At 38.9% G+C, this 25,231-nt stretch overlaps 1 protein-coding gene, 1 long non-coding RNA gene and 1 pseudogene across 3 annotated transcripts; all 3 read left to right on the top strand.

Annotated features, from left to right (window-relative positions):
- The first annotated feature begins 245 nt into the window (after positions 1-245).
- LOC148103489 (coxsackievirus and adenovirus receptor-like) lies at positions 246-3,750 on the top strand (annotated as a pseudogene). Its single transcript, XR_015718574.1, has 3 exons — positions 246-514; positions 1,426-1,785; positions 2,024-3,750. The product of XR_015718574.1 is annotated as a coxsackievirus and adenovirus receptor-like (transcript).
- A 2,168-nt stretch (positions 3,751-5,918) lies between these two features.
- Positions 5,919-9,143, top strand: LOC118455915 (Fc receptor-like protein 5). Its single transcript, XM_087838121.1, has 5 exons — positions 5,919-6,022; positions 7,083-7,118; positions 8,265-8,528; positions 8,608-8,853; positions 9,088-9,143. Exons 1-5 carry the CDS (start codon positions 5,992-5,994, stop codon positions 9,141-9,143), a joined length of 633 nt encoding a protein of 210 aa, XP_087694247.1. The 5' UTR covers positions 5,919-5,991.
- A 1,870-nt stretch (positions 9,144-11,013) lies between these two features.
- On the top strand, positions 11,014-16,546 carry LOC148103488 (uncharacterized). Its single transcript, XR_015718603.1, has 3 exons — positions 11,014-11,081; positions 13,359-13,445; positions 16,380-16,546. It is a non-coding gene; the product is annotated as an uncharacterized LOC148103488 (long non-coding RNA).
- The last annotated feature ends 8,685 nt before the right edge of the window (positions 16,547-25,231 follow it).

Genomic DNA, 25,231 nt, shown 5'->3' with positions numbered 1-25,231 from the left:
GGTTTTATGAAGGCTACAGCTAAATGCTGCCTCCTCCATAGTACAATATACATTTTATACAGTGACGTCATTTTGAAGTCCTTTGGCTGATGATTGATGATGAGGTTATGTTTGTGTTGTTCTGTGGAGATCATTCAAGAACTGAACCTGTTAAACACTCAGACCTGCTTTAGATTTCACCGCTTTGGTTATGACGCACTTATTCATGGTCGTCCTACAGCGCAGCGTAATAGACGTCACTGTAATGCGACTTCCTTAAGACATCGAAAGTGTCGCGTTTGAACGAGTGGCTGAAAAACAAATGTTTCAGCTTTATTTAAACCTCAAAGTTAACCTCATGTAGGCAGTTTTACAACTTTAGTTTTGTTATTAACTGAAAATACCAACAGACTCGGACTTTTAGAACAAACTAAGAGTCAGATCAGCAGAAACAAAAACACGGAAATGTTTCCTGTAACTGCGTCGCTCTGCTCGACTTTGCTGTTTGTTGGTGTCTTCGTGTTTGTCTCTGCAGGTGAGGTTTATAAACCAAACAGTGTTTCCCTCTGAGATAAAGAGGAATAAACATCAGTCTGGTTTACAAGTTACTTCCCAAAAAATTAGTTTCTGAGCGTCTGCTTGTGTGACGGCATCACGAGGTTTGGTGGTGTCAGTGGATTTAACCGCTTGGTCAGCAGTGTTGTTTCCAGCACAGAGACAAAGAAGTGTAATGTGTGTGTCAGTGTGTGTTGTAGTGTCAGGAGTCAGTATACAGCTACAAAGCTTTTTGTTCAGTGTATACAAACAGCTGTAGCTCCATAAAGGCAGCATGCAGAGACTCAGTGTCTTATAATGAGAGGCTGCTTTCTCTCACACATTATGTTCACTTATTATCAGCACGTTTCACTGTATAAATGTTTTAACAAGACAGATCATTCTATTCATAACAAGCTCATTATTTACTGTAGATAATGTTTCAGACAGCATTGCTTTAACCGTCTGAAGTCTTTTAAAATGTTTTCCACAAACTCCTATTTTCTCCTGTTTTCACTGAGCTCATGTGCTGCAGCCTCAGTGTCTCCTCTTTATCCTCCCAGTGGTAACAGGTCACACTCACTGATCCAGTTACTGCCATCAGATGTAGCGTATAAACAATGCAGTTTAGTAAAAACAAGCATCATGAACATTAATTTATTACATTAAGTTAATTGTTAATAAGACAGCAAGAGTAAATAAAACTGCACATTTGCTGCTGCAACAAGCAACACTCACGTCACAGCACCAAAATAAGGAATGGTACCTGAATCAATTCAGATTGTCAAACCTGTGTGAATGCTTAGTACTTTCAGTCTTGTTTACATACATTTACTCTGATTGGCTGCTGTAAAAGTGAACAGTTGTACTTTGACCTTTAACCTCTCTGCTCTGTGTTGTTTCCACTTTCAGATCAGAAAAACCTCACAGCTGCATCTGGACAGAACGTCACTCTGACATGTCGAGCTCCAAACAGCAACAACATCATAGTTGTAGAGTGGAGCAGAGCTGACCTGGAGACAGAATATGTGCTTTTGTACAGAAATGAGCAGTTGGATCCAGAAAACCAGCATGCATCTTTTAAGAACCGGGTGGATCTGCAGGACAGACAGATGAAGGCTGGAGACGTGTCTTTGATTCTGAAGAATGTGACAAGTAATGACACTGGAACATACGAGTGTCGCGTCTTTCAGAGAGAAAGAATCCGCAGGAAGAGAGCTCATCTGAAGACCGACCCCATCACCGTCGTCAACCTTCATGTTGATCCTCCAGGTGAGTGATTAGAGTTGAGTGTGTGTGTGATCAGAGGTGAAGCTGCTTCCTGGTTGTTGATGTTTGTTTCTAAAGATGTTGTTGATGAGACTTTGTAGAAAGCAGCTGGTCTGAGTGATGTGATCAGAGTGCAGTAGATAATGTCTGACAGCAGTTTGAAGAGGAAATGGATTCTGTTCTGTTCTTCACTCATCACCTACCTGACAGCTGACACCTCACACCTGTTTCTCACCTGCAGGTCAGACAGGAGGAGGCACAGAGGATGGAGGGAAGGAGGCAGGAGAGAAGGAGGCTGGAGGGAAGGAGGAGGGTGGATCTGTTGGACTGATCGTCGGTCTGACTGTTTTTGCTGTGGCTGTTGTTATTGCTGTTGCTGCTCTTGTTCGTTTTGTGATCTACAAAAAACGTAAAAAACAACAGAGTCAGGATTCGTACATATGAACTGCAGCATGTGTGAAATGTCTCAGAGCTTTTTAAATGACAGTGAAGGCAAAATATTAGGAAGAAAGTCCAAAATCCAAAGAAATAAACAACCCAAGAAGAAGACATAGCTGAACTGTCAGCCTGAGACTATCAAAGATTTTCAAAACTCCTATATTCTTAAAGATCTCTGAGATTAGACTCCAAGTGATGACACCTAGCAAGGATAAAAATCATTTGTATTCAGTAAGTTAATAAGATCAGATGCTGCCTATTAGAATATGTTTACATATTGTAAAGCCTACAGCATTTGTTACATGTTGTGGGCATTTTTACACTTTAATGTGTTGTCACATTACACATGTCACATGTTTTGTAAAATTGTAACTAATTATCATTTTTAGCAGTAGTAGCAGAACAGTACTGCACAACATCCTAAACCAACTCTCATTTCTTTAATGCAGTAGCAGTAGTACTCGCAACTGTTTATTACAACAAGCATATATACAATAGATAAGGTAAAACCAGAGTTTGTACAGATCTAATAAGCTGAAAGTCAATATTTAGCATAACTGCCTTTTTTCTTCAGTACACACTGAACTCGCTTAGTCAGCTAATTTCTTTAAGCAGTCTTCAGGAATAGTTCTCCAGGATATCCAAAGCTCTTCTTTGGATGTTTCTGCCTTTTTTTCCGTTCTCTGTCAAGATGACCCCACACTACGTCAATAATGTTGATGTCTGGGTACTGGGGAGGCCGATCCATGACTCATAGTTTCCACAGTGTGTTTTTCTCTCCAGTTATGCTTCTACTACACGGTCAGTGAGTTTGGAATCACTGTCCTGCTGAAAAAAGAAACGGTTGCCAATCAGATTCTTCCCGGTGGACCAAAATCTTTTCAACATTCATAATTCCATCATTTTTGAAAAGATCACCACTGGCTGAAGTGCAGCCTGAACCATGACAGAGCCTTCTTCATGTGTTACAGATGGCTGTAGAGTCACTGTTGTACCTCTCCACTGACGACCTCTGAATGTATTGATGATGATTTAAAAGAAAAATTTTATATATGGATTCATCACTCCATCAAACCCGTTTCACTGATTTGTAGTGCAGTCCTTATGTAATTTGACATACTCATATTCTGCCTGTTTCCTTTAAATTGGTCTCTTAAAAGCCTCCAGCCTTCCCCTGAGACCATTTCTGATGAAGCTTCAGTGAACAGTAGATGAATCAACTGAAGGACCAGATGTATCGCTGACATTCTGTGTCAGGTCTTTGCTGGATTTCTTCCTATTTCTTAAGGACGTGACTCTTCTTTTGTCCAGTTTCCTCCGTTTTTTAAGCACACACTTCACACCAGCTTATAGCTTTTGGGAGTCGCCTTGTTAGTGCAAAAATACGAGTTTATTCCTGTGAGATTGGCATAAATATGTTATCAATAGATAGTGTTATGAAACCAAAGAGAGAAATATTTTCCAAGTAGCTGCAGAATTAGACATTTCCTGTCTGATCTACTTTACTTTTCCTTCCATGAAGGACACACTTCAGCCCGTCACTGCAGTTTAAACATGTAACGTGTTGGTCCCATATTGTTATTTATTTTACTTTTTATGTTTTTTTTTGTTTGTATCTTGTTAATAAAGCTTTGCATACATTAATACTGAGTGTTTTAGTCTTTATTGTTCAGGTTGCTGTGAAATATTTTTCTGACCTGTTGAACTGCACGTTTTATCTGAGCTGGAATCAAACCACATAAAATAAATAAATAAATACTGATCTGACAGGAAGAAGGGACGTTACCAAGAATAACACTAATAGTCCTGAGTCTGATTAAGTGAAGCAGACTTGGAGATGAGTCTATTGTTATAAAACAGGACTGGGAAAACTCGAGGCCCGGTGTCCTGCAGGTTTTAGATGTGTCCGTGATCCATTACAGCTGATTCAAATGGCTAAATGACCTCCTCAGCATTTCTTGAAGTTCTCCAGAGGCCTGGTAATGAACTACTCATTTGATTCAGGTGTGTTGACCCAGGATGAGATCTAAAACTTGCAGGAAACAGGCCCTTGAGGCCTGGAGTTCCCCACCACTGTTATAAAAGAAACAACATAGAGGAGCGTGCACAGAGTGAAAATCTGCTTGGAAGCTACCGTGGATAAATTTAAGTGATGTCACCATTCATGTAACACTTTAATGTAAACTAGATGTTTACCACAACATACATTTTTTTAGGTTTGACCTTTGACCTTATAAAAGTAGTACAGTACAGAAAGTAGTGAGTTTCATATGTTCCTAAGTTTTCCTGCACTGCCTTTTGACACAATTGTTACTAATGAGATTATCGTGATTGAAAAAAAAAAGCAACAATAGTAGTTAGTTAGTTATAATATTTAATTAGTTAGCTCACAGCAACTGGTCTCTCAAGTTTAATTATTACATTTTTAATATATTAAAAATGTAATGACTTGACACTGAAAGACAACAAACACCAGAAACTGTTGAGGCGAAACGTTGAGTTAATATTAACGTTACTGGTGTTGTGTTGATCATAAGAGGACGGACTGCAAACAGAAAGTACATTTTACTCCTGAATGTGGGTAAATATGTTCACTGTACTCTGGAAATGTGCCTTCTTTATTTTATATTAAAAGTAAAACAGGAAACATCCAGAAGGCCAGTCAATCTCAAAAGTTGTCAGAGAACATTGTTTCTTTGATTTTTGTTTTTTAAATAAAAACTGTTGAATCACTGATGATCAGCTTGTATCCATGTTAGTGTTTAAAGTCCAACATCTCCCTCTAGTGTCCATATATGAACATGTGTGAGGATGGTGTTAATGTAAATGTGAATCATAGTGTTCCAGTCAGTCATCAGTGTGTCTCTGCACAGCTGTAATTAAAATGTGTTCAGAGGGCCTCAGTGTCTGAATGGTTCCAGTTCAGCTCCATAACAGCAGCGTCCCTGGTTTGATTCCTGTGTTTCAGCTCATATCTGCCTCTCTCACTGAGGGGGACGTAACTACATGGATGTAATTTAGACATATGATTATTTTTTTCGGATTTTTCTTTTCATGTGGGTGAACTGATGAATTCTTTATTTTAAAGTTTTTTAGGGGGAAAAAAGCCTCGAATGTGTTATGAATGTGTCTACATATGAAGTTTATGTGTAACTTCATTAAGGATGAATGTGTTCAATAAGGATAGTTTGTAGTCACTCATCAGCCTCTTTTCATGAGTGTTCGGCTGCATTTCTGTTCTTTACATAACTGCTACTTTCCCACACTGTCAATCTCAATACTGATATTATTACTGTTGTCCAATCAGCTTCTTGCCCGCCTTCTTTAAGCCAATCAGTCTCAGCTTTGTGTAGTTTAAATCTGTGCCCTCTGTCATTCTCCGTGTCAGACTCTCTTTCGCGCAACCCACCTTCTCTCCACCTCAGACACCTCAGCACAAGATCGATTCAAGCCTCAGTCTTCATCTTCACCACCATGAGCGTTTAGACTCCAGGGGCGTCCTGTCCTAAATCGTGACACTGATTCTCGTCTGCCATGATGGAGTCTAATCACACAATACTTTAATTTCTCTATCTCAATTAGTCATGTTCAGATCCAAGTGACCTCTCCTTATTGAAAATATTTTTAAATCATTTGACTTGTATATTTAGACAATGAAGAATTTTAGTCTGTGTTTGAACCAATAAAAAGCTGGTGCTCAGAGGAAGAGGGCGGGCTTTACTTGGTGTCAGTGACAGAAATGAAAAAAAGCTCAAATGAGTGAGAAGGACGATGAAGGAAACATCTGTGCTGTGTCTGCTCTGTAAGTAGAATCTCTGTGTTTGTTTGAATTCTTGTACTTTGACTGTCTGCTCTCCTGATAACTGATGATGGAGGAGAAGACATGAAAAACAAATCAGGCTGAATTCAAGTTCAAAACACCACGAGGACCAACTGCAGGTCTGAACTGACTCTTTATCTTTGCTCAGGAGTCGAGGAAACACAGCAGGCAGTGAAAAGATCAAATCATTCACTCATTATATCAACACAGCTGCACAGTGGACACATGACTTTACTGTGTTATTTAAATGTAATGGATATTTTGTAAATACTCACAATGTGCTCATTGCTCATAATTATAAGAGTTGTTTTTTTATATTAAAAAACAACATGATGGGTTTGAAATGTCTGAACTCCACTCAGTCAGACAGTAACAAACATAAAATAAGTCTTCTAGAAATGTGTGGATGTGAAATGATAATAAAAATAAAAGGTCAGTAAATTATGTCTAACAGGTGTCACAGAGGTGAGGTGGTCAGTGTCTGTAAGTTTCTTCCACAGTCCAGAGACATGTTTGGTTAACTGGTGATTCTAAACTGGTGTGAATGTTAGTCTGTGATGGACTGATGATCTGTACTCACCTTATAAGAGCTGGGATAGACTCCAGCTCTCCCTCAACACTAAATTAGATACATTATTAGGAAACATGGATCTTCAACCAAATTATTTTAAACATGTTGCTGTGATCATGTATAAAATGAGCAGATATAGCAGAGAGAGATGAGTCTTTGTGGGGCGACCGTGGCTCAGGGGGTTGGGAAGCGCATCGGTTCGATCCCCGGGCTCTCTGTCCTGGTCGTTGTGTCCTTGGGCAAGACACTTCACCTACCACCTACTGGTGTTGGCCAGAGGGGCCAATGGCACTTCTGTCAGTCTGCCCCAGCCTCCACCAGTGTGTGAATGTGAGAGTGAATGAATAGTGGCATTGTAAAGTGCTTTGGGTGCCTTGAAAAGCGCTATATAAATTCAATCCATTATTAATATTTTTGTGGAGTTGTTCTTTATGTTCACCTCAAATCAACCTGAGTGTCATTTCTCTTTAGTTCTGATCTCACTGCTGAGCTGCACAACAAACCAAGGTCAGTAACCTTCTTCTGTCACAGTTTAAACCTGATTAATGCTCACCAGTGTTGGGCCAGGTTTGAAAAGGTAATTAGTTATAGTTAGTAGTTACTTCTTCAAAAAAGTAACTGAGTTATAAGATTCTAAAAGTAATTAATTACTTGAAAAGTAACTATTGCGTTACTTTCAAAAAAATTTAACCCTAAGGTTATAATTGGCCATTTTTAACTACTTTTGGTCCACATTTTACCTTTAAAAACTATTTACTTTTACTTTACCTTGTTTGGTTTCATCCTTTTCAGCACAACCTTCATTCACGTGTCTGAATTTACAGTTATGTTTTCATTTTGACATACTGTATTAACACAATTGATATAATTACAAATTACAAAAAACATAAAATCAGAGTAGAAAAAGTATTTAAGTATGTAAGTATGTAAGTATTTTTACTGTAACAACCACAAACATGTTTAATGAATCATATTTCATAACTTTAAATGCAAATATAAATTGTCAATTTTAAAATCCTATGCACAAGTTTTGCAAACAACAAAGTTATTTGCATCCATTTACCCTTTACCTTGATTTTTTAAATAACCATTTCCAACTATTTACAGAACAATTAGCTGTTCTGCATTCAATAAGATGCCACACAAATTATTTGTACCACTCCAAAAAACAAATTTCTGTCCACTATAAAGGAGAACATCACAGCCTGATACCTGCAGGTCTGACAGCAGCACCTGTTTCTACCCGGAGACAGGAGTCGCCTTATTGTTCTGACACACAACACAAAACTTTTTTTTTTTTTTGCTCATAAGCAGAGAGTGCTCGCTGCGCTGTCCTTAGACAGTAAACGTGACAAAAACCGCCACGTATATATTGTTTATCATGACTCTGGTTTTACGTGGCCTATCAACACAATTTATAAACGTATTTATCTTTGTCTTTAAATGGTCATGTGACTGGCTTACCACGACTACTTTACTCTGCATCAGTCAAACAGCAGCTCTAAAGCTGTAGCGCCGAGATTACTTACAGCTACTTACGTGCAACTAACTGAGGAAAAACTGAGGAAATGAAGGGTTAAACCATTTTTAGGTCACTGTGTTGGTTTTGAAAAAAGTAAACAGATCATCAGTTTTTCATTTTAACCCTCACAGCTCGTCTGACTGTGAGTCCCAGCAGCTCTCAATTCTTTGAAGGAGACTTTGTGTCTCTGAGCTGTGAGGAGGACGACAGCTCTGCTGGATGGACTCTGAGGAGAAACACAAGCACACGGCAGAGGACTCAGTGCAAAGATGGGTGGGGGAAACCAGCTGGTTCTTCGTGTAACATGAGCTACATTTTCCATTCTGACAGTGGAGTTTACTGGTGTGAGTCCAGAGAGGGTCCCATCAGTAACATGGTTAACCTGACAGTCACTGGTAAGCTGAGTGTGTGGAGTTAGTGTTGATGAAGCTGTGTGTAAATGGATGAAATGCTGTAGTTTGTCTCTGTGTTGAGGTGGATCAGTGATCCTGCAGAGTCCTGTCCTCCCTGTGATGGAGGGAGATGACGTCACTCTGCTCTGTAAAACAAAGACCACTCCCTCCAACCTCCCAGCTGCTTTCTATAAAGATGGCTCCCTCATCAGGAAGCAGCCTACAGGTCACATGACCATCCAGCATGTTTCCAGGTCTGATGAAGGCCTCTACAAGTGTGACATCAGCGATCATGGAGAGTCTCCATCCAGCTGGATCACTGTCACAGGTGACACACTCACCTGTCTGTGTTTCTGCAGCTTTCAACATTCACAATGTGACGACAACTTAATGACTGTGTTTGCTTTATTTTAGAGAGAAACACCACCACACCTCCACCAGGTTCCACCGCCATCACTCTTCCTCCATCACTCTCCCTCTCTGTGTTGTCATGTGTTGGATCAGTGTGTGTTGTGGTTCTACTGGTGTTACTGGTTCTGCTGGTGAGACGATGTGTTCACAGGAAACCTGAAGGTGAGACTTGGACGTCTGGATTTTACATGTGTGATTTCGTTTTAGGGAAGGTTGTTAAATTTGTTTTGTATTTAGACTAATTTGACAATTTGTTACAAATTTCGAAATCCATTTATTTTTTCTTACATTTAAAATTCAATTACAGAATTACAGAATTCATACTAATTATTTTGCTGATAAATATGGATCATTTCAGTTGAACAAAACGAAGATGCAGAAGATGCTATCGCATACAGTGATGTTAAAATATCACATTGTAAACAGCCAACCAAGCAAAACAGAGGTAATTTCTTTTTGATTAATTGCTTAAAACGTGTTTTTATTAGATCCGAATACTAGCATGCAAATAAAATCCTAGAACTTTCATCAAAACTGTAAAACAACTTTTTGGATCAACAGCAGCCTGATTCCTGATCAGATAACTCCATTAATAATGCTCCAAAAGGCTCTAACTCTATAAATATGATTCAGATTTCTAGTTGAATGACTAATTAGCTGAGGTGATGCACAGCAGCCCTCTAACAGCTATAGGTCTAATAATGCAGACTTTAGTGCATAATAACATTTTAATAGCTGTAATTAAAATAAAAAGAATCAAATAAGTAAAAATCACAAATAATTTCAGAGGTTCAAATACACACACATACGCATACTCTTTTCAATTGTTATGAAAAGATAAATCAAAAGAAACAAAAACCAAAACAGTATTTTGCTGTGGACATTAGAGGAACTGCAGTCCTGGCATTTCTCCTTTATTCTTCTCGAATTGAGGGTGTGATATCATCTAATTTGACTTCGCTGTAGTATTCTGTAGAGTATAGACCTTAAACAACAGAAACAACTGAAACAGTATGACAGTAATAGAATGATGGTAACAGTGTGATATGGCAATGACTAGAGGGAAGACAGTATATAAATACACAGAAGAGAGATCAGGACACACCTGGGAGCAAAATGAGACACAGGTGAACTGAATCTAAGTAATCTGACAGGGAGAAACAAACTGAACACAACACACACAAGACAAAAGGTTTGCAAATAAAACAGGAAACTGACACTAAAACCACCAAACTAGATTCACACTAGACACAGATCAACAGTAAACAAACACAGATACGCTAAGAGACAGTGGACATGAAATGGAACTAACACTATTTAATTAACAAAGAACTAGAAACATAGATATCAAAAAATTCAGATTAACTTGAAAATAATATTATACTCAAAAGTATACTAAAAGACTTAAAGAACATAGTTTACTTTACAAAGCTACAATAAATATCTAACTCACAAAATTCAAAACCCCATGACATGTTCTCTGACCTTTACCTCTCCAAGAGTTTCACTTGGTGTTAGTTTGCTGATTGTTTCTGACTGTGATTAACTGATTTATATATATATATGACTGAAAGCTTTATGAAGCATCTGAGAGATGGTCAGAAAAATGTGTATAGCTGTGACAAGAAAACAAACATTTTACTGATTCGAAATTTGAAATTACTTTATTACAATTTCACTGAAATTATTGACAGTAATAAACATTCACATTTATTTGTCTAAATCTAATCATCTCATACAGCATCCTGTATGAGATGAAAAAGAAGTGTCACCTTAGATGGTGTTAGATTTAGGTGTTGAATTTAAAAACAGAACAAGAATTTTTTTTATATTTTGTTGTTTTTGTGGCAACCTCACCAGATACAGTCCTTCTGTCAATGTGCAGTCAAGTTGTTAAAGTAAAGGTGACTTTTAACTTCTGTTGTTTGAATTGAAAATGAACCAGTTTTTTTAGTGAAGATTTCTACAGTAGTATTTGTATTTAAATGCTCTGCTTTCAGCTGTTCTGCCTACACTGATTTCCTCTGTGCGTATTTTATTATGTAGAGACTGATCCAGCTGCCGTTTACTCAGCAGTGAAAACTACAGACGTCAGTTATGGACAAATCATCATCAAAGAGAAGAAAAACAGAACAAAGCCGAGAGGTACAGCTGCTCTTCCTTGTCTCCATCATGGTTCTCTTTTGTGGACAGAAGTTAAGCTATAGGCTAAAATGAGAATGCTAATGCAGTAACGGTTAGCAGGTCTGTTAATTATACTCACAATGTAAAGTAGCAAGCTAACAGTTACTAATTAGCAAACAGCCAATGGGAATATTGAGTCCTATAATCATTTTTGTGATTTGGCTAGTTACCTGGAGTTTAGAAATTATAATTAGCCAGCTAATTATTTTTGCGCACAGAAGATAAATTGTTCCCACAAGGTAACAAGTTGCCCTGGAACTCTGTCCAGGCTGTATCCTGTGTAGTCACCTTTGAAAACTGTCATTGCTGCCCTGAAAAGAGCTCATCTGTGGATAAACATTTGACATAAGAAAGTCAAAAGAATCTGTAGGAAAACAAAACACCTGTGGAAATCAACTAAACTTGAAGTTCACAGGCTCCACCTTAGGGAACGTTAGGTTTCTGTGCACAAAACCATAAATTTAGCCGAATCAGGATATGTTTCTTGGTTGATCTCATCAAATAAGAGAAATTCCAAAGTACTGTTCGAAACCATAAACTCTATTGTTTTACCCCTGGTCCACCCAGTACCCATGTCCTCTATATCTGAGAGTGATTACTTTCTAAACTTCTTTGTGGATAAAGTTAATGATATCCGTATGAGCATTGGTTCTTCAATACCGTCTGTTTGTGTCTCTGGTCCACCTCCCCCTCATTTACTGTCAGTGTTTAACCCAATGACCATACATGACCTTTCACTCTTGCTCGATGAAATGAGAATTACCACTTGTCCAAATGACATTCTACCTACTGGGCTGTTTAAAAATGTTCTCTCTGTCATTGGCCCCTCTATTGTAGAGATATGCAATGTCTCTCTTTTAACATGGGTGGTTCCTAGGATCTGTAAGCATGCTGTTGTTGAGCCGATATTAATAAAGAGCAGTTTGGATCTAATACAGTTTAAGAATAATAGGCCTATCTCTAAGCTCCCATTACTGTCAAAAATTCTAAAAAAAACAAAAAAACAGTTGCAGATCAACTTACTGCTTTTTTAGAAATGCATGAAATGTATGACAAATTTCAGTCTGGTTTCTGTAAATGTCACTCAACAGAAACCGCATTAATTACGGTCACTAGTGACATTATGCTGTCAGCTGACTCTGGAGCATCCACGGTTATGGTTTTGCTGGACTTAACATCTGCCTTTGACACCATTGACCATCCTGATTAACAGGCTCCAGGACATAGTCGATGTGTCCGGTCTGGCTTTGAAGTGGTTTCAGTCATACCTTTCCAACAGATCTTTCAGTGTTTTTGCAAATGAGTTCATGTCACACTCTGAGAACCTGACATGTGGGGGTCCCACAGGGTTCAGACTGTTACCCTTAGGACTAATAATTAGGCAGTTCCCTGATGTGTCTTACCAGTTCTATGCTGATGATATTCAGCTCTACTGCTCTTTTAAGCCAATGGAAGTCCATAAACTGTCGTCTACATAAACGCATCCAACTTCTTCAGTCATGATCAAGGAACTGACCTCACAGACCATTGTTCATTCAGTGGGCTAGATTAAGTCATTATGTAAATGTACCGTTTATAAGGTTGGGGAAACCTGCAGTCAGCTGAGACTGAAGAAGCCACTTGGATGAGTGGCAAAATGCTTCTCCCACTGAAAATGCTACGCCCTGATGAACAGAATCAACTTTTTGGGGCATAACTGAATATGTGAGCAAAATGCCCAGATGTGCTTGCTGGCTTGTTTAGGCACAAACAAGTTGTTAACAGGGTGAATGTGTTGTTAGCATAACATGTCTGAAGAAACAGACTGAAGAGACCAAATGTCCTTTAATGCAATGAAGCAAGTTCTGCATGTTTAACCACAGCACCTACTTCCTGTTGATGATTCTAGCCTGAAGCTGAAGGGACTTTTTACCACAGTGAGTTCTGGTTTGTCCAATAGCAGTGTTGATGCTGTGAGAACTTGTTTGTTTGGTGCTCTGTGGTGAAGTGTGTCAGACTGCACTGAGATGAAGGTGCAATCTCTGTGGTTGTGCATCTTGTTTTTCACACAAACACCTACAAGTTCAATGCAATCAATTCTTGTTTCTCAGCATAGGTGTAAAGAAGAAAAAAAACTGTGAAAACCTGAAGCTAGTTGCAGAAGATATAATTTAATCTCTGCATGATCGAACTATATAAAAATACTACTGTACCTGAAATATAATTTTTGTTTATTTGTGTGGGGTTTTTTTCCTGCAGAGACTGACACAGCTGTAGTCTATTCGGCAGTGAGAACTGAAGACATCAATTATGGACAAATAGCTGTTACACCAAAAAGGAAAACAGGTACTCTTTATGTTCTTGTCTTCAAGCTAAGCTAAGCTAAGCTAAGCTAAGCAAATCATTTCTCAAGCTCAGGATATCAAACAGTTTTATCATCATTTGAGAAATAAAAATGTTTTTACTATTCATTTAAAGTATAAAACAGAATGTACAGTGGGGAAAATATTTATTTGATTCTCTGTTAAATTTGTAAGTTTGCGCACTTACAACTAAATAAAGTCTATGTTTTTTATGTTTTCATTGTAACGGAGAGAGACATAATATTGTCCCGAATTCTAAATATTGAGGATAAGAACAAACCAACACTGGCCCAGATGAGTTCAGTCAAACAATGATTTTATTGAACATACGCGTGGGAAGATGTACACTGCAACACATCAGCGTAGATCTTCGCCCAAAAGTACACTTCAGAATGCTTTTAATATATTAGGGTTCTGCCCCTTCATGCGTCAGACAAGAATATGACATCAGTTACAGTAAATGATCAACTTAAAAGCTAAAAACACACAGAGAAGTTCCTCTTTCTATCACATTCTTCCATACATGGCAACCAAAAATAATAAAAGAATAGACAAATTAATATTATTAAAGTTATAAATGGATTGGCATGTCATTGAAGGAAATAAGTATTAGATCCCAATCAAAACGTGATTCAGCATTTGGTGGAGAAATCCTTGTTGGCATGGGCAATTACTTGTTATAAGTCACCAGGTTTGCACACATCTCAGGAGGGACTTTGACCCACTCATCTTTACTGAAACCCTCTAAATCCTTTAATTTTCTTGGCTTCACCTCAAAACATCAGCTCCCTCCTCAGATTTTTAATAGAACTGAGCTAGGCCACTCCATGACCTTAACATGCTTCTTCTTAAGCAATGCCTTTTTTGCCTTTCTTGTTTGTTTTGGGTAACTGAAACGCTGGAAAGCCGATGCCTGACCGATCTTCAGTGTTCTGGTTGAAGATCGGTCAGGCATAGAGATTCTCTTCCTAGGTTCTCTTCGCTTCCTAGATGTTGCTCTAGAGGGTAGCATCCATTGACGTTGTTCTGTATCCTTAGCAGAAACAGGCCCAAATTGTAATGCTACCACCTCCATGGTGTTCTTTGGATCATACTCTCTTCCTCCAAACACAGCAACTTGAGTTAATGCCAGAAAGTTGATTTTGGTTATTTCTTCTTTGAAAAATGTCGGTGTTTACTGGTAAACTTAAGACAGCCTGACCATTGGCCTTTTTGAGCAGGGGAACCATGTGGATTGTGAAAGAGTTAAATACATCCTGGTGTAATGTGTTACCAGTGTTGTTCTGAATGGGGTGAATGGGGTGTCTGTAGCTCAGGTGGCAGGTCAGCCACTAATCAGAAGGTCGGTGGTTCGATCCCAGGCTGCCTCCTGGCTGCATGCCAAATATTCTTGGGCAAGATACTAACCCCATGTTTGCCTACTGGTGGTGGTCAGAGGGCCCGGTGGCGCCAATGTCCGGCAGCCTCGCCTCTGTCAGTGCACCCCAGGGCAGCTGTGGCTACAATGTAGCTTGTCATCACCAGTGTGTGAATGGGTGGATGACTGAATGTAGTGTGAAGCGCTTTGGGGTCCTTAGGGACGAGAAAAGCGCTATACAAATGCAGGCCATTTACCATTTTACCATTCTTGGTGAATGTGGTCCTAACTGCCTTCAGATCATTAACAAGCTACTCCTGTGTGGTTTTGGGCTGATCCACTGTCTTTCTCATGATCATCTTTACCCTGGGAAGCAAGAAAAACATGGAACTCCAAACAGAACATGATTGATGGTCCTTAAGTTTAACTTTGAGTCTTGCAAAGCTGCTCTGGAAATAAGCATAATAAGCAATAAGAAGAGTTTGGAGATTGTGTATCTATTATCCTGTCCTGTAGAGTGAAAGACAGACAGTTTTCCATTCAATCATACCATAAATTACAGCCAAACTTAAAGCCAATATCAGTGTGTCTCTATCAATATACTTCCTTTGGAGCATTAGCTGTAGCAAGCCACATACACTATGTAGTTACTAACTATTGCATTTCCATATTATGAAAGTTTAGCACTAACTGGCTACAATAAATGCATGTTCTTTTAAATCTATCTGCAGCTTTTGATCCAGTAGAAGCGTTTTTTTCTCAACATCTGTAGCTCACAGTAGCTGAGGTTAAATTTTAGGTGCTAGTTTTTTTTCAGTTTGAAATTTACTGGGTCAGAATTTACACACCCACGCCTCACTTCCCTGCTACACAACCACTGTGCACTACTGCTCACCTTTACTCTCTGAAACCTCACTGCTCTCTCACCCAGTGAACATCCCACGTAGACAGAGAGTCAATGCTGTTTCTGTGCCGGCAGAACAAAACAACTAATCTGTCCAATGTTTTCTTGAAATATTTTGCTAGACCCATCAATCTGCCCATTTTCTTAGCTGCTTATCTAAATTAGTCACGTGGGGAGCTGGAGCTTACCCAAAATGGGTTGTATCCTCATGAGGTATACTCTGGAGAGGTATCCAGTCTATCACACGCTGTCTTTGTATGAAATGTGGCTAAATCTTGCAGCAAAGCCACAATTCACAGATAAGACAACAACTAAATATGTACCCAAGTCTATCAAAACAACATCCAGTAGTGAACAGAAACAATATTTCATGGTTCCTGGTTTTATGGATTGCTGTTTGTCTGAAAAATATTCTGTGAGAAGCTGGAAGCAGCAAAAGATTTGACTTTTAACGTCACTGAATGTATTGTGAGAGTGTGAATTTCAGAAAGTAGCTACAGCGTGGGCGGTACAGAAGCTCTGTGATTTGTGTCTGAGGTGGTTCTCAGTAAAATCTGAACTGTGTGATGCAGAGAGGCGGAAATTAAAGTTTTGGTTGAACTGCAAAGCTTGTAATCATATTTCATGATGTTTGAACTGTGTGTGTTTGTGTTCAGACTTTAAACGTGAGCCAGACGTCGTCTACTCTTTACTGAAGTAGTCCACCAGTCCAACCACTGACGTCCAGCTGCTGGTCTCTAACTGGTCCCCCCAGCACCTCAGACCAGACGACATCCACATGTTCAAAATATTTTTATATGTTTGACATCTTTTTCTTGTTAATTTAGACAAATGTGATTTAAAAATCAATTCTTAAATTTCAACTTGAGTTTAAGTGTATTTTCATGCAAAATCAACAGCAAAATCATAAATATATTCATATGTTTTATGTTCTCAGTAACTTTTCTGCTGTATATATTATTTATGTTTTTCTGGCCTTTGCTGACATTGTTATGTCAGATTAATAAACTTTTGTTCACATTTGTTTTCCTCGTGTGGTTCTGTGGGTTTCACCAAGTTGCAGATGGAAAATTTGACTTCTTCCGGTTTGGTTGTGGCTAACCAATCCTCGCCCCATTTCACTGCAGAAAACAAAGAATAAGCATCAAACCACAACAGAAGCAACATTCAGTGTATATAAAGTGCACGGAAACGTTCAAGTGAAGTGCTGAGCGTCTATAGCGTGAACTAAAACAGAAACCGAACAGTAGCTGTGATGAAATAAAAAATGGATTCACATTAACTAATTATTTAATTGTAAGAGAAATAAGAAAATTAACCACTATAATCTTTTTTACATTTTTAAATTATTATAACCTCAAAATTTGGTATTTGTGTGTTTGTCAGACACAGCCGTGGGTTAACCTGGTCTATGACAGATGTTTTACAGCTGTTTGTTTGAGGATTGTAAAGCTGTTTATTCCAGCAGTGTTATATTTTATTTATTCATAATTGAATACTAATACTACTGTTGAACGCATTTTAAATGTGCTGCCACCGACTGGTAAAACTGAGTGTTACAGCAGACCAGCTGCTTTAGAAATTACACCAGTTTAAACTCTAAATAAAAAACAAAACACCTGGTTCACCATCAAACCAACAGGGATTAGAATTTGGTGCAGTTTACTCACATGTTGTCTTTAGAAACTAGAAGTTATAAGATGCCCATTTGGGTGTGACACATGGACATCTTAGCAGGGAACATCTCATAGGAAGAACTTGGAACTTTGCAGGAACCAGAGTGTCTGAAATGGAAAAAAAAAGTAAAGGTAATTAAAGTTTAGACAGGAGGGATAAGGAGAGAATAATAGCTCAACTTTTTTTTAAATAGGAGTAGAGTCAGTGAGGTCAGACATTCCAGTGGATTCCAGCATAAAGTAAAAGTATAAAAAAGGGGACCTATTTTTACTTTTGATTTTTAATCTCCGGGCCTCCTCCCCGTGTGACATGCCTGAAACACCTCACCCAGGAGGCGCCCAGAGGCATCCTTGTCAGATGCCCAAACCACCTCAGCTGGCTCCTTTCGATGTGGAGCAGCAGCGGCTCTACTCTGAGCCCCTCCCGAATGGCCAAACTTCTCACCTTATCTCTAAGTGATAGGCCAGCCACCCTTCGGAGGAAACCCATTTCTGTCGCTTGTATCCGCGATCTCGTTCTTTCGGTCATTACCCACAGCTCGTGACCATAGGTGAGGGTAGGGATGTAGATCGACCAGTAAATTGGCTAAAAGCGAAGCCAGAAAAAGATTCAAAAAATATTAGAAAAATACCTCACAAAGTTCTGCATAATTTCACATTCATTTTTTCATTTGTCTCTGTAATCATGCACAGCCTCTATGATGCAGCAGGGGGCGTTGCAGCACCCTCAGTGTCACTGCTTCACTACAAGCGCGCTAAAATCCCCCAAATCCGACACTCCCCCTGTTTTCTGTCCTGTTACTAATTTCAATTTGTTTACCAACTGTTTGAGGACATCAGCTTTTCTGCTGTCTTAAAAGTCATGTTTCTGTTTTTGTCTCTGTTTATTGCCTGTTTCTGTTATTGTTTCTGTTATCTGTTTCTGGTATTCATTAATTCAGTGTCCTCTGTGTTTTTACAGATCAGCTGTTACCTTATACTTACAGATACTGAATGAAACAAGTGGCAACACAAACATAGCACTGGTATGATGTGAGTATAGATAATCACTGATTTGGCTATTAGCGTTCAGTATCCATTGATGAGCTTTAATTGGTTGACACATTGTTTTACATTCACGAATACACAATGTTTTCTTAATTCAGTCATTTATTTTTCAGTGTTGTTGTGTTTGTTTGTTTGTTTGTTTGTTTTTGTTTTTTCTAATATGTGAGTCTTTCCTGGTGGGTATTAAATTTGGTCATCTCAGAATTAAATCTTTGCTCTTTGCTGTTGATGTTGTGCTGGTATCTTCACTGAGTGATGGCCTCAAATATTTGGTTAACGGCAACACGTTCTCACTCCCAAAGCGTAACATTTTACGCTAGGTGACAAATCGTCAACATATTACGTTTTCGGCTACCCACCACGTTCCTAAATGATGACCTCGGAAAAATGAGGAATTATCAGAACCGTATGGACTCAATCTACACATGTTCGCTCTTTTTCTTCAAATGCTTACAAACAGCTATTTAACATCATTAAAGTCCTGGTTAAGATCAGGGAAAAGGTTATGGTTAGGGCTAGGGATAAGGTTAGGTTTAGGGCTGGAATACAGGGCTGGAACGTCTATTACCGCGGGAGCATCATTGCACTGGATTTCGGCCATAACCCTCCGCGTACCATAAGAATGCCGAAGGTCTCCTTTCGCGTTCCTCAGGAACGCCGCAGGACGTGACAAAACGTCGGCATGTTACGCCTCGGGAGTGAGAACGGGCTGTTAACGGAGTGCTTTGAACACTGGGATGAGAACTGAAACTTGGAGGCCATGTTGTTTTCTTTTTTTCTTCAGTTTTTTTGACAGCCAGAATTTACTGTATTTGGATGAGAGGGACATTCTAAGGTATCAGCTAACACTAGCTAGTTAACCTCAACCAGGAAGTACCACTAACTAACTAACTGTGAATACATCACAGTCATCTTTAAATGACGATAATCTTTATCTACAATTAAATAAAACAGTCACTTTGTTAGGAACTCCTCTTGCTCACTGTATTATTCCATTCATCCATCCGTCAATTTTCTTCTTCTTACCAGGACTGGGCTGCAGGGACAGCAGCCTAAGCAGAAATGCCCAGACCTCCCTCTTACCGAACACAAAGGCTGTCCCAGACTAGCTGAGAGATATTACCTCTCTAGTGTGTCCTGTGTCTGCCCCGGGGCGTCCTCCCAGTGGGCCTTGACCAAATACCCAGGAGGCAACTCGTCAGACACTCAAACAACCTCAACTGGCAGACTTCAATGTGGAGGACTAGCGGCCCTACTGGGATACTTACACTCCTCCACTTGGGGCAGGAACTCGTCCCTGACCCTGACTGGGCACGCCACTCTTTTCCGTCTGAGGACCATGGCCTTATCCCCCCCAGTCCCACGTTCTTTTCATGTATTGCTGCTTTTGCTGCAATTTTGACTTTTGCGAATTAACCTTTTTGTGATATGTTGTTAAAATGAGGAGAAAATGATCACCTCTTCACTGGGGTGAAGAATTCGGAACCACAATACTGTGTAGATTTCCTCGACATTCAAAAGACATGTTTGTTTAACTGGTGATTCTAAAATGGGTGTGAATGATAGTCTTCACTGGACTGATGACCTGTACACCCTGTGACAGCTGGAATCGATCAATGTCAACTTTTTAGGTTTACACATTTTTCAAGCTTTTATACAAAATTTATTGAAACATGTTGCTGGCATCTAACTGAAAATATGCAGAAGTATGAAAGAGTGATGATAAATGGTTAACATATCTTCCACAAGCTATATTTATGATTACACACTGAGCAGATACATCAGAAAGAGACGAGTTTGTGTGTTTGTCAGCTGTTTGTGTGGAGTTGTTCTTTATGTTCACCTCAAATCAACCTGAGTGTCGTTTCTCTTTAGTTCTGATCTCACTGCTGAGCTGCACAACAAACCAAGGTCAGTAACCTTCTTCTGTCACAGTTTAAACTGATAAATGCTCACTGATATGACCTGATTGGGTTCATGTTGCACAATGTAAAGTCTAACAGATCATCAGTTTTTCATTTTAACCCTCACAGCTCGTCTGACTGTGAGTCCCAGCAGCTCTCAGTTCTTTGAAGGAGAGTTTGTGTCTCTGAGCTGTGAGGAGGACGACAGCTCTGCTGGATGGACTCTGAGGAGAAACACAAGCAAACAACAGAGGACTCAGTGTGGAGATGGGTGGGGAAACCAGCTGGTTCTTCCTGTACCATCACTTTGATGATACCTCATGACAGTGGAGTTTACTGGTGTGAGTCCAGAGAGGGTCCCATCAGTAACATGGTTAACCTGACAGTCACTGGTAAGCTGAGTGTGTGGAGTTAGTGTTGATGAAGCTGTGTGTAAATGGATGAAATGCTGTAGTTTGTCTCTGTGTTGAGGTGGATCAGTGATCCTGCAGAGTCCTGTCCTCCCTGTGATGGAGGGAGATGACGTCACTCTGCTCTGTAAAACAAAGACCACTCCCTCCAACCTCCCAGCTGCTTTCTATAAAGATGGCTCCCTCATCAGGAAGCAGCCTACAGGTCACATGACCATCCAGCATGTTTCCAGGTCTGATGAAGGCCTCTACAAGTGTGACATCAGCGGTCATGGAGAGTCTCCATCCAGCTGGATCACTGTCACAGGTGACACACTCACCTGTCTGTGTTTCTGCAGCTTTCAACATTCACAATGTGACGACAACTTAATGACTGTGTTTGCTTTATTTTAGTGAGAAACACCACCACACCTCCACCTACATCACCACCTCCACCTATATCCACACCTCCACCTGGTTCCTATCTTCTTCCTGCATTGTCATGTGTTGGATCAGTCTGTCTTGTGGTTCTACTGGTGTTACTGGTTCTGCTGGTGAGACGATGTGTTCACAGGAAACCTGAAGGTGAGAGTTAGAAAACTGCATTTCAGATGTGTGGTTATGATAATCTACATATGTTACCATTTATACATTTATATTTATATACACTCATATTTATTTTTATATATGTTTTTTCTCCATTACAATTTATCCATACTCACATTTCTACAAATTACACATGTAGGGGAGGCCGGGGATAGTTGTAACTAGAGATGGACCGATCCGATATTACGTATCTGTATCGGTCCGATAATGATCTAAATTACTGGATCGGATATCGGAGAGAAATAAAAAATGTAATTCGATCCATTAAATATCCAAAATGACATCTGGATTTTACATGTGTGGTTTGGTTTTAGGGAAGGATCTAGGCAGTTATTAAATTTGTTTTGTATTTACACTTCAAGACTCTGCAAGTAACTTTGTTTCACATTACAAATTTAGAATTTCTTTCACTGTTTATTTTGATTAAAGGTTCAAATAGAGAATTTGTATTTTGCTGTTAGATTTGGATCATTTGAAAGAGGTAAAGCTGCAGGAGATAACATCATAGAAGACATCATATACAGCAATGTTAAGATGTCACAACAACAACAGCAACAGATAAACAAAGCTAGGCAATATTGTGTTCATGTTTTTTTTTTGTTTAGATGAACTGATTAAACTGTGTCTTTATAAAATTAAATACTAGCATGCAAACAAAATTTAAAAGAGTAGAATCCACTTGAAGTCCTGAAATGGAGATTTTGTACATGCAGCAAAGTTATGTCTCCCTGTATTATAGAAAGCAACTTCAAAATAACTTAATGTAACACATTTCTGCTGAGTGGTTCAACCTGCTTGTGTTAGAGTGTGGTGAACAAGGACCGAAAATGCAAACACAGAAAGTCAAGGGGAGTTGAGCAAAAGGCGAGCCTTTTATTGAACTGATGAGTTGGCAAAACGGAAATGGGAAAGTCAAAAGAACAAAGTAATTAAAACTCAATGTGCCTAGGAGACACTGGGAGATGTAAAAGAATGACCATAACAGTGTGATATGGCAACAACAAGCAGGAAGAGAGCAAAATAAATAGAAGGCAGGGAAATCAGGACACAGAGGAAACACCTGGGAACAAATTGAGACACAGGTGAATCTAACGGCACACATGAGACAAAAGATTAGCAAATAAAACTGGAAACTGATACTAAAACCTATGAACTGGACACAAACCAATGGTAAACAAACATGGACTTGGAGAGAGTGGATAGAAAAGGGAACTACAGTCAACTACCTGTGAACAGCTGAAATCCATGAATACTTGAGACCCTAAATTATCTTATAACTGCCTATTTAAATACTTTAAAAACCTTCTTATCATGCTTAAGCTCTTTGGCAGAAGCCTTTAGGAGGCATCTGACAGCATGATAAAAAAGACACACAAAAATTAAGAATGAGACAGGTACAGGTGCAGTGAAACACTCAAACAGCAGGGGTCTATGTGATGAACTGCAGAGATGCAGGATCCCACAAAACATCTAGGGGTACAGCCAATCAAGGGCAATAAATAACATGAAAATAATTATTAAATTATTTAAGGGATGAGAAATTTATGACGCATGTGAGAGGTGGTCAGAGGTGTAAAAATGTGTGCTATTGTGAACAAGAAACATATATTTTATTTTATTTTTACTTTTTTATTTTTATCTAATTTTTTTATTGGGCAAAGAAAAGTTTGTGTATTGACTGTTGTTCTGTGTGGTGGATTGTGTACTTGTGGTCTGTGGTTAACTGAAGCTAACAGCTCTTCAGTCCAGCATCCTGTGTGAGATTTAAAAAAAAGTTGAACAAAAAGGTGTCACGTCACCTTAGATGGTGTGATATTTAGGTGTTGAATTTAAAAACAGAACAAGAAATTATTAATAATTGAATATAGTTAAATTACTTAAATTGTTAATATTTTTCGTTTTTATGGCCTCACATGATGACCACATACATCCATTCTATCGATGAGCAGTGAGGTTGTAAACGTAATTTTGACTTTTAATTTGTGTTGCTTGAAAGCTTTTTTCTGCCTGCACTGATATCCTGTGTGTGTTTTACTGTGTAGAGACTGATCCAACTAATTTGTCTACTCAGCAGTGAGAACTGAAGACGTCAGTTATGGACAAATCATCATCAACGACAAGAGAAACAGATCAAAGCCGAGAGGTAAGCTGCTCTTCTTTGTCTCCATCACGATTCTCTTCTTGGACAGAAGTTGAGGCTTTAAGTTAAGCTGTAGGCTAACACGAAAATGCTAATGCAGTAATGGCCAGTAGCTCTAATAAACAAACAAACAAACAAAAAAATCACAGAAGGTTAAAAATGTGTGAACTAGCATGGAAGCAATCCTGTTGGACTTGGAGGTCTATAGGTTTAAAAATGATAAATGATAGAACCCTAACCCCAACCCTAATGAATTAGCCATCCAGCTAAATCAATGAATTAACAGTTACTTCATAGAATTTAAAGCATCCTGTGATGACAAACTAAAATGTAAACAATGTATTTTCGGTATACACACCTTCCACACCCTGATGAATGGGGAATAAGAACACTTCATTCACATGGAAAAGTTCAATTTTCCATTGCCAGGATTCATTCATGGACAGGAAAGCCAGTTTTCACATGTAAACAAGTCATTCAAAAGGCCAAAAGTTATGCCATAAGTCAACATGTGAGCAAAATGCCCAGATGTGTCTGCTGTCTTTCTTAGGCACAAGCATAAGTTGTTAGCAGGGTGAACATTGTTAGAATTAAATTAATTAAATGTCTGAGGAAAGAGACTGAAGAGACCAAATGTCCTTTAACAAGTTCTGCATGTTTAACCACAGCAGTTACTTCCTGTTGTTGATTGTAACGTAATGCTGAAGGGACTTCTCACCATTGTGAGTTCTGGTTTGGCCATGGGAGTGTTCATGCTGTGAGAACTTGTTTGTTTGGTGCTCTGTGGTGAAGTGTGTCAGACTGCACTGAGATGAAGGTGCAATCTCTGTGGTTGTGCACCTTCGTCTTCACTCAAACAGCTACAAGTTAATTCTAGTTTCTCAGCAGAGGTGTAAAGAAGAAAAAACCTGTGAAAACCTGCTGCTAGTTGCAGAAGATCTAACTTAATCTCTTCTTAATTAAAATAAAAAATATTGTCAGAACTAAACTATAATTTGTGTGTGTTTTTCCTTCAGAGCGTGATCCAGCTGTAATCTACTCAGCAGTGAGAACTGAAGAAATAAGTTATGGGCAAATAGCTGTTACACCAAAGAGGAAAAGAGGTACAGCTGCTCTTCATGTTCAACTTTGGGCAGAGACAAGTGTTTCTGGTCCGCATGCTAAGCTAAGCTAACCACATCATTTCTCAAGCTTAGGACATCAAACACTTTTATCGTCATCAAAATGTTATTGTCATCTCTGCTATACACAGTACAGTATATAGAGAGAAGAGACAACGAGGTTCCAGTTACATTCAGTGCAAAAGATCAAACAACAACAACAAAAAAAAAAACAGCTAGAGCAAGAACAAGAATAAATATATAGACTGGGGTAAGGGGAGTATATACACTTAGAGGTAAAGGGTCAATAACATTCTTAATATTTATTTGATTCTCTGTTAAATTTGTAATTTTGCTGTAATTTTTGTTTTCATTTTAATGGAGAAAGACAGAATATTAACCAAATAAATAAATAAAAGACACATTAATTAAAGTTATAAATTGATATCATTGAGGGAATAAGTATTAGACCCCAATTAAAACTTGATTTAGTACTAAAGGGGTGGCCAAATCCAGGCCTCTAGGGCCGGTGTCCTGCAGGTTTTAGATATCATTACCAGGCCTCTGGAGAACTTCAAGAAATGTTGAGGAGGTGATTTAGCCAGGCAGCACGGTGGCACAGTGGTTAGTACTGTTGCCGCACAGC

This window comes from Neolamprologus brichardi, chromosome 3, assembly GCF_056152115.1.
Source record: "Neolamprologus brichardi isolate AB-2024 chromosome 3, ASM5615211v1, whole genome shotgun sequence".
Lineage (NCBI taxonomy): Eukaryota > Metazoa > Chordata > Actinopteri > Cichliformes > Cichlidae > Neolamprologus > Neolamprologus brichardi.
Note: the sequence above shows the minus strand (reverse complement) of the source record. Positions and strands in the feature narration are given on the sequence as shown.

Bases quoted from the DNA above. Each gene is read 5' to 3' on its own strand.
- LOC118455915 (XM_087838121.1), top strand. From the start codon at position 5,992: ATGAAGGAAACATCTGTGCTGTGTCTGCTCT. The intron at 7,119-8,264 runs GTCAGTAACCTT...TAACCCTCACAG, and splicing joins GAGCTGCACAACAAACCAAG to CTCGTCTGACTGTGAGTCCC. The intron at 8,529-8,607 runs GTAAGCTGAGTG...CTCTGTGTTGAG, and splicing joins GGTTAACCTGACAGTCACTG to GTGGATCAGTGATCCTGCAG.